At 35.3% G+C, this 14,624-nt stretch overlaps 1 protein-coding gene across 1 annotated transcript in view; it reads left to right on the plus strand.

Annotated features, from left to right (window-relative positions):
* FRY (FRY microtubule binding protein) overlaps nucleotides 1-14,624 on the plus strand; it is a 344,446-nt gene that overhangs the window by 66,930 nt on the left and 262,892 nt on the right. Inside the window, 1 exon segment of the mRNA XM_049778737.1 lies at nucleotides 12,334-12,387. Coding sequence (XP_049634694.1) covers nucleotides 12,334-12,387 — 54 coding nt within the window.

Genomic DNA, 14,624 nt, shown 5'->3' on the forward strand with positions numbered 1-14,624 from the left:
CCCTCGAACCTGCCAGGATCGATTTCTGAGTGTAGAGCCAGGAGTAACCCCTGAGCGCTGCCGGGTGTGATCCAGCCCCCCCCCCAAATCTGAATGAATAAGTATATAAGAAATACATTAGTAGTGGCCAGAGAGTTACTACAGAATGTAGGGTACAAGCCTTGCATACTGGCTGACTGGGTTCATCCCCGCATTCCATATGCTCCCCTGAACATTGCCAGGAATAAATCCTGAGAATTACAAAGTATAGCTCAAAAATATTAAAAAAGAATAAAATTTATTAATATAGTATCTTCAAAGGAATAACTTTATAGGAGCATGCATATTTCTGAGAGTTATAATGTATCTTATCCACAAATAAGAATAGATTTTGTGGGGCCCAGAGAGATAGCACAGCGGCGTTTGCCTTGCAAGCAGCCGATCCAGGACCAAAGGTGGTTGGTTCGAATCCCGGTGTCTCATATGGTCCCCTGTGCCTGCCAGGAGCTATTTCTGAGAAGACAGCCAGGAGTAACCCCTGAGCACCGCCGGGTGTGGCCCAAAAACCAAAAAAAAAAAATAGATTTTGTTTTGTCCTTTGTATTCTTCAAATGACTGCCCTATAATCTGCTGAATAAATGGCACATTGATTCTCAGTGTTTTGCCTTGGGCCATCCTAGAATACCTCATTATTCATTGGTATAGTCACCTGTTCCCACTTCACCCTGGTAATATGTGCAGAGGACAGTCAAGATGATTTGCCACAGTTGGACACAGTCTCTGATTGTGTGCTGTCATTATCAGAATCTCTCCATTTACATAGCACCTGTCACTATAGTCATGGGCAATTACCTTCTCAACAGACATTTTTCAAAAAACAAGACTCAATCACTTTTGAAAATTCAAGAGCTTTATAATAATAACTTTGAAGATTTAATGAATAAAAATATTTTTAAGACAAAACAACTTTTTTAATTAACCTTATCTGAATTTGAATCCTGATTTCACACTACTGTTGATATTTATGTAGTTCTGAGCCAGTTGGTCAATCCCTTTTTTCTCCTTTGAAATTTAGATATAATAATTCTTAGCTCCATAAAATGGTTGAAGGATTAGAGGTGAGGAGTGGAATGACTGATATCATCTTCAGCATATATTAAGGTGATCAAATGTCCCAGCACCACTAGACTGATGGTCATAAAAGAATAACTAATCAAATCTTTGGCTTATTTCTTTTGAAGTCAGCATTTTCTCTCAGGGCCCAAGAGATAGCACAGCAGTAGGGCGTTTACTTTGCATGCAGCTGGCCTGGGAGGGACCTGGTTCCATTCCAGGCATCCCATATGGTCCCCCAGCCTGCCAGGGGCGATTTCTGAGTGCAGAGCCAAGAGTGACCCCTGAGCCACCAGGTATAACCCAAAAACCAATCAAGCAATCAGTAAAGTTAAAAAAACATTCTCTCTCTCTCTCTCTCTCTCTCTCTCTCTCTCTCTCTCTCTCTCTCTCTCTCTCTCTCTCTCTCTCTCTCTCTCTCTTCCCCTCCCCATTGGTAAGAACTGGCGGTTTAAGCAGAGTGGTTAATGCTTAATGATTTTCCTAAGTTCTGTCATGTCAAAAATGAAAATAAATAAAACTGAGAAAAAATGCTTTGTAAAAGCTTTAGTTGATTTAAGTACACAGGATCTGAATATTTATAGTATTGTATTCTGGGAAGTGACAAAGGAACAAGAGAAGACCACACCTCCACTATTTTACTTTCTTTCTAGCAAGATGCTTAAAGCCTACTGGGTATATATATTGTGAAGTCCTAGGAAATGTAATCAATAATTTGAAATGAGTGTATGTAGAATGGTTTTAAAGGCTTTCAAACTGGAAATTTCTTAGGTTCTTGTGCAGAGGGGTCTCTAAGGACACAGGGGTCACTGTTAAACCAGATCAAATTGGGAATGAACCCAAAAGGATATTTGACTAAACAAGTTCAGAAAACTTAAAGAACTGTTTATTTCCCCATTCACATATTTAAGTTTATTGAAAACCTCAGAGAAGAAATACATAATTTTGTTTGTCATTAATCAAATGAATATTTTCTTTATTTTTCCTGCTTTATTGAGATATAATGAACATATAATACATGCTAGTCCTAGTGGTCCAACATAATGATTTGGTATATGTGTAAAACCGGAAACAATTGCCACATTCACTTTATAGTCTTTCATTTATACATCTTGTGATAATCACTCTCTTAGCAACTTTCAAATATATAATGTAATATTGGTAGTGAATAGTCACCATCTCATATATTACCTCCAGAATTTCTTGAGTTTATGGTAAAATTTTGTTCATTAAAGCATTGTCAATCACCTTTTTAAAAATTTTCTCTCTTGTTCATTCTTCTGCCTCTAATTTTGCCAAATACACAAGAAGCTTGATATTTGGTATTTCATCAGAATCCTGCCAATAGTTTGTGCTTCTAATAGATACTTTTTAATATGATCTAGCATTTGATCTTCCAATTGTTCTCTCCTCTATAAAATGTTAGCAGTCAGGCCACATTTAAGCTCTAATAAATATAACATATGGCACAGTATTAACTCTGTTTTTGCCGGGAATATAGATCCTATCTTAGAGAATTCATCCTGATTTAAATTTCCATTATTCCATTTAAAATAGTAGTAGAAACTAAATTGGGTATTGGACCAGGGACTTTGTCTGCACATGTAGTTTATCAGCGTAAATGTCAACCATAAGAAGAAATTCTATGCCAACTGAAACTTACTGTGGAAGCAAGCAATTTATTCTCTTTCAACTTGGAATCTGGGAACGTGAAAAGGTCTGCATAATTTCAAAGGTAGAAAACTTCTACCTTTCATCTTGTCCTTTAGCAACCGCTTTGACTGAGTGAAGTAGTGTTTCTTCCACCCATGTTCTAATATTTAAAACATTTTCATGATTAATGGTGACCTAGAAATGGTAAGGTTTAATATTAAGATTGATTCAACCTTGATGACCTCTATTTATAGTTAATGAACAAGATATAGGCAGGATTTTTAGCTATAACCGTGCATGGAGGTTGGAACATAGGTGTGGAGTGATAGACACACATTCATCAAGATACTGACTATGCATGCTGGAATAGAGACTATAATAACATGACACAATTTATCCAGTTTCCTAACATAAAAAGAAATAAGAAAATTTCCGTTTTACAAATTTCCATTCTACAAATAAACTAGAGAACACAAATAAATGAAATGTGTTTTTGATTTACAAAACATTGAAAATATAAATTGCTAATCTCTATCATACCACACTTCGTGAGTCTGTAATGAAATATGTCATGCCTTAAGACCAATCCTATGCAAACTTCAGTCACAGCCAGCTGGAAACAAATAGTGAAAGGTCACAATTAGCTAGTTACAGCATTACTGCATGCTAATGTTGTTCTAGGTGCAGATAGTTGTTTCTGTTGACAAACTTTTGTAGCTCAACCATGATTCTCAGGCTGGTAATTCCTCCTGGATAATGATGTCTCACAGGACTAGCAGTTCTACTATTAACCTTGAAGTTGGGCAGGACACTATGCTACAATAAATATTGGTAACCCAACACCAGCAAAGAATCTATGATGATTTATCTCAGTAGTTCTAATTATTTGTAAAGGAAGAGGGGGAAGTTGGATCCATACCACACCGAGCAGTGCTCAAGGATTCCTGAGTGACACTGTAGTCTTTGGAGGACCACATTCTGTGCCAGGAATTTCATTGGGTCAGCTATATGCATGGTAAAATCTTATCTCCTGTATTCCAGCCTTAGTTCTAGTGATTTTGATTGTTACTGTAAGCAAGCAAAGCCCTTGGCAAGTGAAATACATATTCACTACAGCTACAGCTTGTAATTATAGATTTATCTGCAATTGTATCTGATAAGAGGTAATATAGTAAACTTAAAATACATTTCATTTGTCTTGTAAAAAATTTCTTTACTTATATAGAATCTGAACAGCCAGTCTTGTGTTTCACCTCTTTAAAGACCTGAGCTATCTGTATATTTTTAGGTATCATAAAATATTAGTTTCTTTTAATAAGAAATTATTTAGCATTTAAGTAATTTGTGAATTGCAAAATACTTCTGCATTAAATGAAGCACTGAGTTATTGCCTTTAATTACATTTGGATCTCCATCTAGTAGATCTTTATAAAACCTATTTTAATTTTCATGTTCATAATTGTATAGCCATTAGATAACCTCTATCACGTGATAATTTGTGATAATGTTTAATCATCCCCAGATTTTTAAGTGATTGTTTTTCTGCAGTCATTTATGTCAGCCTTCCTATACTAATTAGGTGTTGACTAATGTTTAAATAGCAGAAACCCCAGCTTTGATGTCTTTCTATACTGTGAGATCAAGGCAGCCTTTCAAAAAGATAACACATAGTCTATTCTGACCAAACTTCTTTATACCCAAAGCCCCCTGCCCCTCTGTTGCTTAATAAACCTATTAAAGGAAATATAAAAATAAAAAGGTTTTCAAGGGGCCAGAGCGGTGGTGCAAGCAGTAGGGCATTTGCCTTGCACATGGCTGACCTAGGATGGACCGCGATTCAATCTGTCGCAGTCTCAAGGAGCGATTTCTGAGCACTAATCCCTGAGCATCACCGGGTATGTCACCAAAACAAAAAAAAAAAAAGTTTTTCTAGACTTAGTTCCCTAGTTAGTGATAGAATCAATAATAAAGGTAATGACATTCTTAAAAGACAAGAAGAATCAGTTCTGATCAGATGGAGAATAATTATATTACAGTTGACATTTCCGAACATTTTCAAATTGCAATTAAATACTTTGTCCAGTAGTCATTTTACAGCAAAGCAGCTCTGTGCGGCATCCGTACTCACTCTTCAAAGACTCCAGTTAATGGAAAATTCACAGAAACCAAACACAAATAATTATAGCTAAAATAGGGGATAATAATGTTGAAATTTTCATTTAACTCCTTATGAACTTGCTTTTTTTTTTTTAGCACACTCTTCTATTTGGAATTAGTTTTCCTTATAATGAGTGTTCTCAGATTATATAAAAGAAATCCTTTGTTTCTAAAGAAAACTTTTCAGCTATAAACTGAATTGTAATATACCATAATAGTAAAAATGATTTGAATCTTACGCCTAGTAAACCATAAGAAAAGTATTGTGTCATAATAAAAACACCAAATTAGATGTTACATCACCCTAATAGTATTGAATTATTTCACCCAGGGGTGAGTCTATGATTTCTGTATCTAATATTTTAGAAGATTATCAAAGTTTCTTTTTTACTGAGGATATAAAACCAAGGTAACTCCACAAGTTATTTTCCAAATTCTTTATGATTATATACTATTTTTTACTATTTGTAGAGGAAACATTTTAAATGATTCTTTTCATTTGACAGAATTGATATACAATGATTGAATTATAGTGATTGTATTTCATCTATCTCTATGTGAATAATTGTTCCCATTCTCATCACTAAATTTGCAGTGTAACCACCAGAAACTGCTTTTTACTCCTTCCATTTCCCTCTGGTTTCACCAAGAGAGAGAGAGAGAGAGAGAGAGAGAGAGAGAGAGAGAGAGAGAGAGAGAGTGTTTGGTTTAGTTTTCATATTCTTTAATTTCATTTTCTTTGAATAAATGCATGGTGGTATTGGAATTTCTATATAATTTGAAATTCATATAGAATTGCCATTTAAATTTTTGAGAAATCTCATTTTCTTTTCTTTTCTTTTTTTTTTTTTTTTTAGTTTTTGGGTCACACCCGGTGGTGCTCAGGGGTTACTCCTGACTGCTCAGAAATAGCTCCTGGCAGGCACGGGGGACCATATGGGACACCGGGATTCGAACCAACCACCTTTGGTCCTGGATCGGCTGCTTGCAAGGCAAACGCCGCTGTGCCATCTCTCCAGGCCCGAAATCTCATTTTCTATAGAGGAATGCCACTATGCCACCCAGAGTTCTTTGTTCTCCACATTTTTACCAACAGTTTACTTACAATCTTTTTATATAATGAATTACCACTAGTGTAAGGTGATACCTATAGAAGCATTTTTAATACAAATAAATGATCATTGAAAATACATTATATTTTAAGTGGCAAAGTATGCCAATAAAAATTATTTCAAAAATGTGACACAGTAATAATCATTAAAGGCCCATTCTTACAGTCAGTCTAATATTGCTGTTCCCAGAAAACATTTTTTATTCAACATTCTGAAGTCATTAATATCATTTTAGACTAATTTAATAATTACTATAATATGATAGCATTTTTAACCAGCACACATTTTGGTCTTGACAAATCACGCTAACAGGCATGTTTTATTAGGCCCTTTTATATTTTACATATATATAGTATTGTCCAGTTTAAGCAACTTCTTGTATTACTTTTCTGATGCCTTTAAAAATTTCTACTCATCACATAAATAAAAATCACATTAAGTTGGAAATGAGATGGAAATGGAACATTTCCATGATTATTGTGTGTGCCTAGAAATTAAAGACAAATTAAAATAAAGTGAGATGTATGAATTTTTTTGACCAAAATTGTCATTTTTTTCTTCTGCTCATACTATCAAAATCCTGAGTCCATTATGCATAAACCTATATTTATAATTAAAAACACTAGTTTCAAGAAAAGAAGTTTGGTATTTAAAAAAATTAAAGCTTAGATGTTTCTATAGCATCTCACTAGTAAAGATTTTCTTTGAAATACATATTAAGAATTTAAGACATTGTAATGTTATTTTTAGGGGAAGACAAATACTCTTTACAGTGTTTTTATTCCTACTCTCTACACATTTTAGCTTCCAGAAAACTAAAATAAAAGCTTTGATTAATGTTAGTGGGAGTGCAAAGTATACCCAGAAAAATACATGGAACTTAGTATCAGGTCCTGATTGTCACAAAGGAAGATATACCAAATCTTTACAAAGGAAGATCTTAACAAATGTTAATAAGAATACTACTTAACAGGATTTTAGTTCTAGAAAAAATTATCAATTACTAAGTATTCACTAAGTATTCCATTCTTAAAGCCTATGACGTAGATTGTTCTTGTTTATCTACATTTTTTCAGAAAGGTTGATAAAGAGAGAGGTAATTAAAAATATTAAGTGAAAATAATGTAGCAAAATAAGAGACCTAGAACTCAACGGAAAATCTTCCAGATTCCAAACACTTGAATTAATAACTACACCTAAATGTTGTGATTAGGGAAACTGGAGAGAGATGTTACAGGGATTAAGTCCCTTGCCTCACTAGGACTAACCTCAGTTCAATATTTAGCACTGCATATGGTCCCTGTAGCACAATCAAGTATAGTTCCTGGCTACTTTTAAATGTGGCCCTAAAGATTCTTCAAAATAAATGAATTAGTAAATATTGTAATTATTAAAAGACATTGCATCTTGAAAAAAGTTGGGTTATATTTAGCAAAATGAATAATTTTATCTTATTCCAGGGGCATTACTGAGTTATCTATTGAAATATCTTCCATGATCCAACACTAAGAACCCAATTATTAACAGTATCATTAATCCTGGCACCTATGTTTAAAAAACTAAAAATTGAAAAATAAAGGTATTTGGGGTGGATGGAGTAGTAAAGTTCTACCTTTATGGTATCCACTGAAATGGTTTTAGATCACAGAGACATCAGAAGCAAAAAGATAACTATTTAATATGTCCCTTGTATTTTACAAATAAAATACCTTTGATGTAGAAGAGATTTCATAGATGCATCTAACTGTTTGTGTCCTGTAGCAAGTATATGGCTACATTTCCTGCTATAGAATTTAGAGATACCTGATGTGAAGAGACAATAAAGTGAAAATATGGATAGTATACAAGGATATTGTTTGGACATTGAGGTAGAAATCAATGGCTTTCCTCTGTGCTTTTAGAGTTTCTATTTTCCTAAGTAAAGGTAAAGTTGGTTAGAGCTTCCTAAGGTGTGAGAATCACAAACAGACCTTTTCTTATTTCCTATGGAAATGCTTGAAACTCCTGTAGTATTCTCCATAGCAGCAGAAAATTCCTCTCGAATGAGGTAGTACAACAGAGCTCTTGAATTAAGTGATGGCAAACTCCAAGGAAAGCCCAATGAAAGTTGTTTAGAAATCTCAATCAACCTGTAAGCTGTTATCAAGCTTCTCAGTGCACTTGTACTGTAGAAGAGGAGAAGTGGATAAAAGGTCCTTCTGCAACTCTATTTCAAGAAAGCAAAAAGTTGGAAAGTGTTTTGGTTTTGGTTTTGGTTTTTGGGCCACAACCAGTGATGCTCAGGAGTTACTCCTGACTATGCACTCAAATCGCTCCTGGCTTGGGGGACCATATGGGACACTGGGGGATCAAACCAAGGTCTGTCCTAGATTAGCATGTGCAAGGCAAATGCCCTACCACTTGCACCACGAGTATGTTTTAAGAAGTTACTTGGGATTTGAGCAACAGTACAACTGGTAGGGTGCTTACATTGTATGCAGCTACCCTGGGTTCTATCATGTCATCCCATATAGATCAGGATCATCAAAAGTGATCGCTGAGCAAGGTTGAGGGTGTCCCAAAAACTAAAAATAAGCAAAAACAAACAAACAAACAAAAAGAAACAAAAAAACTGTGGCTTATTCCATCAGAAAAAAATAGAACATGTATTTTTTAATTTGCGTTTTTTAAGTATTGATGTTACAAAAGTGTTCATTGTTGGGTTTTGGTAAATGTATACCATCCTTCACCAGTCCACCCTTTCTATCACCAATGAATTGACTCATTGTATTCTCAATTTTTTAGGTTTTATTTGTTGTCTATGGAGAATTTCAAACATATACCAAAGTGGAAAGATAATAACTCCAGAAGTGACTACTTTATCACATATTCTCTATATTACTTCAAAATTACTTCAGGCAAGTGTTAGGAACTTCATTTCATCATGAAGTATTTCAATATGAATCACAAAAGATTTTAAAAACAAAACTTTAATTCAGTGGTCACAAATAAAAAATAAACAGTAAACAATTAAATATCTAACTTAGCATCATTAAATATCCAGTATTTCAAATCAATGTTCCTTTAGCAGGTTATTTAAATATGAATCCACATAATATCTACCCATTTCAGTAACTTTAAAATTCATTAGGATTTCCTTCTAATATTGTTATTCCCCTTGTAATCTATTTATTGAATAATTTTCTTTTGGGGTCCAGAGAGATAGAACAGTAGTATATGCCATGTATGCAGCCAACCCAGGTCCAATTGCCAATGCCCTATAAGGTCCCCAAGCTTCACACAGAAGTAATCCCTGAGCACAGAACCAGGAGTAAGTCCTGAGCACCAGTGGGTGTGGCCCAAAAACCTATATAAATAAATATCTTTCTTTCCTTCAAGTTTTCATCAGTCAAGGTTTTGAATATTCTATCCCTTCAACACTGTAAAATTTTTTTTGTTTTTTTTCCTAACTCTTGTATTTCCTTAAGCAATAGAAATTACATTGAATGTCTTTGTCAGATTGAATTTAAAATGTTATGGTTTTGAAACTTTCATAGTGTTTACTTCCATCCAAGTATTTTTACTTGGATTGATGTTTATTTGCTCTTCTTTTACTTTACAGTCACTGGTGTGCAAAGTTGCATATTTTGCTTTACCCTTTTTTTGTTCACTCTCCTGTGATCTGAAACATTTTTCAAAAGGTCAAAGCATAGGCTAAGACCTTGCAGCTTTGGGTCACTAAGAATTTTTAGGGATTTATTCAAACTAAAACAAATAGCCAAAAACCTCTTCCAACAGTAACTTAAAATAAAATGTATCATGCTTTTTCACTACAATGTCATTCACTTCCAGTTTCCTTATTTTTTTTATTTAAACACTGTGATTACAAAATTATACGTGATTGAATTTCAGTCTCACAATGTACACCACCCTTCACCTATGAATATTTTTGTCTCCATTGTCCCCAATTTCTCTCCCACCCTTCCCCCTGCCTGCCTCTGGCATAGGCATTTTATTTCTCTCTTTCTCCCCTCCCCTCTCCTCTCCTCCCCTCCCCTCCCCTCCCCTCCCCTCCCCTTCCCTCCCCTCCCCTTCCCTCCCCTCCCTCCCTCCCCTCCCCTCCCCTTCCCTCCCCTCCCCTTCCCTCCCCTCCCCCCTCCCCTCCCCTCCCCCCTCCCCTCCCCTCCCCTTCCCTCCCCTCCCCTTCCCTCCCCTTCCCTCCCCTCCCATCCCCTCCCCCCTCCCCTCTCCTCTCCTCTCCTCTCCTCTCCTCTTCTCTCTCTTCTCTTCTTGCTCAATCTCACTGTGCTTCCTTTTTTTTTCTTCTAGACAGTGGTTAACAAAAAGTATTCTCATTCACTGCTAGTGGGAATGTTGACTAGTCCAGCCTTTTTGTAAAACAATATGGATATTCCTCATAAGACTAGAAATGATCCCATATGATCTGGCAATACCACTCCTAGGGATATATCTAGGAACACAAAAAAAAATTGCAATAAATAAAAGCCCTCTGCACTCCTATGTTCATTGCAGCACTATTTTCAATAGCTAGAATCTGGAAACAACCCCAGTTCCTGAGAACAGATAACTAGCTAAAGAAACTATGGTACATCTACACAATGTAATACTATGCAGTTGTTAGGAAAGATGAAGTCTTGAAATATACTTATACATGGATGGATATGGAGAGTATCATGTCGAGTGAAATGAATCAGAGAGCAATATATAGACAAAATAATCTCATTCATTTATGGGATATGAGAATATTAAAAAATGTGGCAATAATACCCTTAGACAATAGAGATGAAGATCAGATGGGCCAGTCCATGGTAGGAAGCTTGCCACAAATAGTGGAACAGTAGAGTTAGGGTAGAGAAGGGACCACTATAACAAAGATAGTTGGAACTGATCACTCTGAACAATAACTGGGTGTTGAATGGAGATAAAGTGGGATCATGTCACAGTAAAAGCCAGAGTGGAGTTCTTCAGGGTATAGTCTTCTGTATTATTGTGAAAGCTTACAGAGCTCCATGTGGGCCAAGCATTATCTTTTGGCCACATATGTATGCTCATCCACCCCTAGATAGTACATATTAAAAAGAAAATTCTTGATTCGTCCTTAAAAATGCAATTTTTTTGAAACAGTAAATTTTTCAGATGAAACAGCTAGTTGACTTACATGGAACTTGGTAAAAAGTAAGATATTTGGGGCTGGTAGGACACTTTCCTTACATGCCCAAATTCTATCATCATCTGGTTCCCTGAAGCATGGTCAGGATTGATTCCTGAGTGCAGAGCCAGGAATTACAACTGAGCATTGCTGGATGTGGTTCCCAAACAAAATGAAATAAAACAAAAATACATTAAAATAACATCAAAATGAGCCCATCAAGGCATTTATTTTTCAGGAGCAAAGGCTAAGATAATTAAACAGGAGGTCCATATAATTTTTTAAAAAAAGATAAATTCTTTTATCCTTTATATATTATATATCCATATATAAGGATCCTTATATAACCATAAGCCAAATTTTGGAACAGTGTTAGATATCATGACTCCTAACAGGTGCTGATAAATATGAGGATTATGAAATATACTGCTAAAATGTGAGTTAAGTTCATGTAAGTTATTTCTATAAACTTTTATCACTGCCAGAATTATTTTTTGCAGATATATGAATGTGGAGCAAATCAAATAATATGTCTAAAATAAACCAATTAGGGACCGGAGAGATAGCATGGAGGTAAGGCGTTTGCCTTTCATGCAGAAAGACGGTGGTTTGAATCCCAGCATCCCATATGGTCCCTGTGCCTGCCAGGGTGATTTCTGAGCATAGAGCCAGGAGTAACCCCTGAGCGCGGCTGGGTGTGACCCAAAAACCAAATAAAATAAAATAAAATAAACCAATTAGACATACTAAACCTTACATTATTTCTAAATTAGAGACTTGGTATTATGTCACTTGCCACTTGCACAATCTTATAATCTATCAAGAAAAAAAAAGGTACAAACATTTTAAAGTAAATTTCATAATTTTTATGTGGTTTTTATTGAAACATGGGATCTCTAATGGCATCAAATTTTATGTTTTGGTCAAAACAAATATGTTTTGATGTTTTGATAACATGATATATGTTATTATAATGACTAGTCAAAATATCATGGCCATTATAATCAAACACTGTTGCTAAGATCAAAATAGATTAGAGAGTTTCTCATTCATTAAAAGACAGCATCTTTTCATCCTAAAAAAGAGAAATGAAAAAGTTCTAATAATAATGCATGCTAATGTCTGATGATTGATTATTGTATCCATGTTCCTTCTTTTTCTTTTTTGTAGGAAAAGCCATTGACAAAATCTCTACAGCGTGGAGAAGATCCCCAATTTGACCAAGTAGGTAATATATTGGGTAATAGCCAAATTTTGGATCAATATTCATTTTTATTACTTTAACTAGTTGCAAAAAAAATCACACAAAAGGCAAATGCCAGATGCTCACTGTTATTTGATTTTATGTTGACAAAATTAATCAAAGAAGATACATGGATGTCATTTCAGGAACTGTCCTGAATCTTTGACAATTATAGCTTATAGTACATGTTCTATGAATGTTGCTGATTTTAATGGGAAAGAACCAAAAAACATTGCAATAACATGAGTAAACTTTTATTCACTAAATCTGTACATTCACTCTCCCTGAAAAGATATCTAAGGAAACATAAAGGAACGTCCATATGAAAAATATATTGTGGTCCTCTGAGAAAGCAATATTATATAGTGATCAAACTTCTTTGCTAGAGCATATCTTTGTTTTATTCTAACATTTTTGAGTTCCTGCTATTTACTTGTCATAGCACTAGACACCATTGCTATTACTACACATTCCTGCCATATGCAGTAATATATTACAGGGCTAGATTTTGTCCTTTAGGAATTTATAATCCTGTAAAAAAAACCTGCCTAAGCAATCATCTTAAAGCAGTATGATAACTTAGGCTTAATAGAAAAAGCAATACATGGACAAAAATAAAATTAGGTGGAGCCAGAGAGATAGTATGGATGTAAGGCGTTTGCCTTGCATGCAGCATCCCATATGGTCCCCCAAGCCTGCCAGGAGAGATTTCTGAGCATACAACTAAGAGTAACCCCTGAGCACTGCCAGGTGTGACCCCCCAAAATAATAAATAAAATAAATAAATAAATAAAATTAAGTAGAAAAATTACAGAGAAATCTCTGAAAATTGATCAACTAGCATAAATAACTCTAAACTGAAGGTAATAAACAGTAAATAAGAATGTGATAGATCTTGGATAGATCTTGAAACTGAATGTTTCAGAATGATGGCTAGTTCTGGAATGATAGTACATTTGCCTTGCACAGGGTTGGCCAGGAATTGATCCTCCAGTATCCCATTAGGTTCCCTGGATCCACCAGGTATGATTCCTGCGCTCAGAGAATTAAGTATCTACTGAACACAGTCAGGTGTTGCCCAAAGAACAAAAACAAAAAGCAAAATAAAACCCCCAAAAAATCATGGCTAACCAAACAAAAAAGATTCTTTTTTAATGATGGATAGGAGAATATCAAAGGAAACTTTAATGTTTCGTAAACGTTTACAATGAATGATAAAGACAACATATTCTTCAAAAACTCCGCTAAGTGCCAACAAAAGAGATAATGTACTGCTTGATGCATCAGAGCTGATCTAATCTGATGAAAGTTCATTGTCTCCATTCTTTTTTGAGTGCTGCCCTAGGTTAAAGAACTGCAATGGTGCTAGGAAGGAGCCCCTTTGGCAAATAGTGGGTTCAGTGCTCTGCTGGGAAGATTACGGGTATGAAATAAGACTCCTGTGAGTACTCAAGGTTCTGGAGTGTTTTTATGTTTTTTTTTTCTTCCCATTTTAAACTTCCAGAGCAGAACAACCTGGTTCATCTAAAAGCATTCACGTCTCCATTCTATGGAGAATACATTGAGTATGCTTTTTCACAGGACTTTGAAATTGCCTTTAATGTGGGATCAAGAGTAAGATTCTCTGACTTTAAACTCCTGACTTGTTGAAATAAAACATATAAAGAGACAAAATTCTCCTTTTTCTATTTTTTAAGTTTGATCACAGTCTGTGTTCATTGCCAGTCTCAGAGGCTGGTCTGACTCTCAGCTTGTTCGTTGCTGCTGACAGAGCAGATGTTTTCTGAAGAAGTAAATGGCATATAGAGCTTGTTTCTGTGCGAACAAACCATTTTCTCTGGTCACATCTTCCTTAGTTGTAATTACTGGTGATACATGGGTAGACCAACCAATGTTTGGGGTCATTTATTTTGGAAATGTAACAAGTCATGGCTCTTTCTGTCCTTTGTAACAATATATGTCTTACCACTTTGACAAAGAAGAAATACAAATGGCCAAAAGACACATGAAAAAATGCTCCACATCACTAATCATCAGGGAGATGCAAATCAAAACAACGATGAGATACCACCTCACACCCCAGAGAATGGCACACATCACAAAGAACGAGAATAAACAATGTTGGCGGGGATGTGGAGAGAAAGGAACTCTTATCCACTGCTGGTGGGAATGCCGTCTAGTTCAACCTTTATGGAAAGCAATATGGAGATTCCTCCAA

Source organism: Suncus etruscus, chromosome 8 (genome assembly GCF_024139225.1).
Source record: "Suncus etruscus isolate mSunEtr1 chromosome 8, mSunEtr1.pri.cur, whole genome shotgun sequence".
NCBI lineage: Eukaryota > Metazoa > Chordata > Mammalia > Eulipotyphla > Soricidae > Suncus > Suncus etruscus.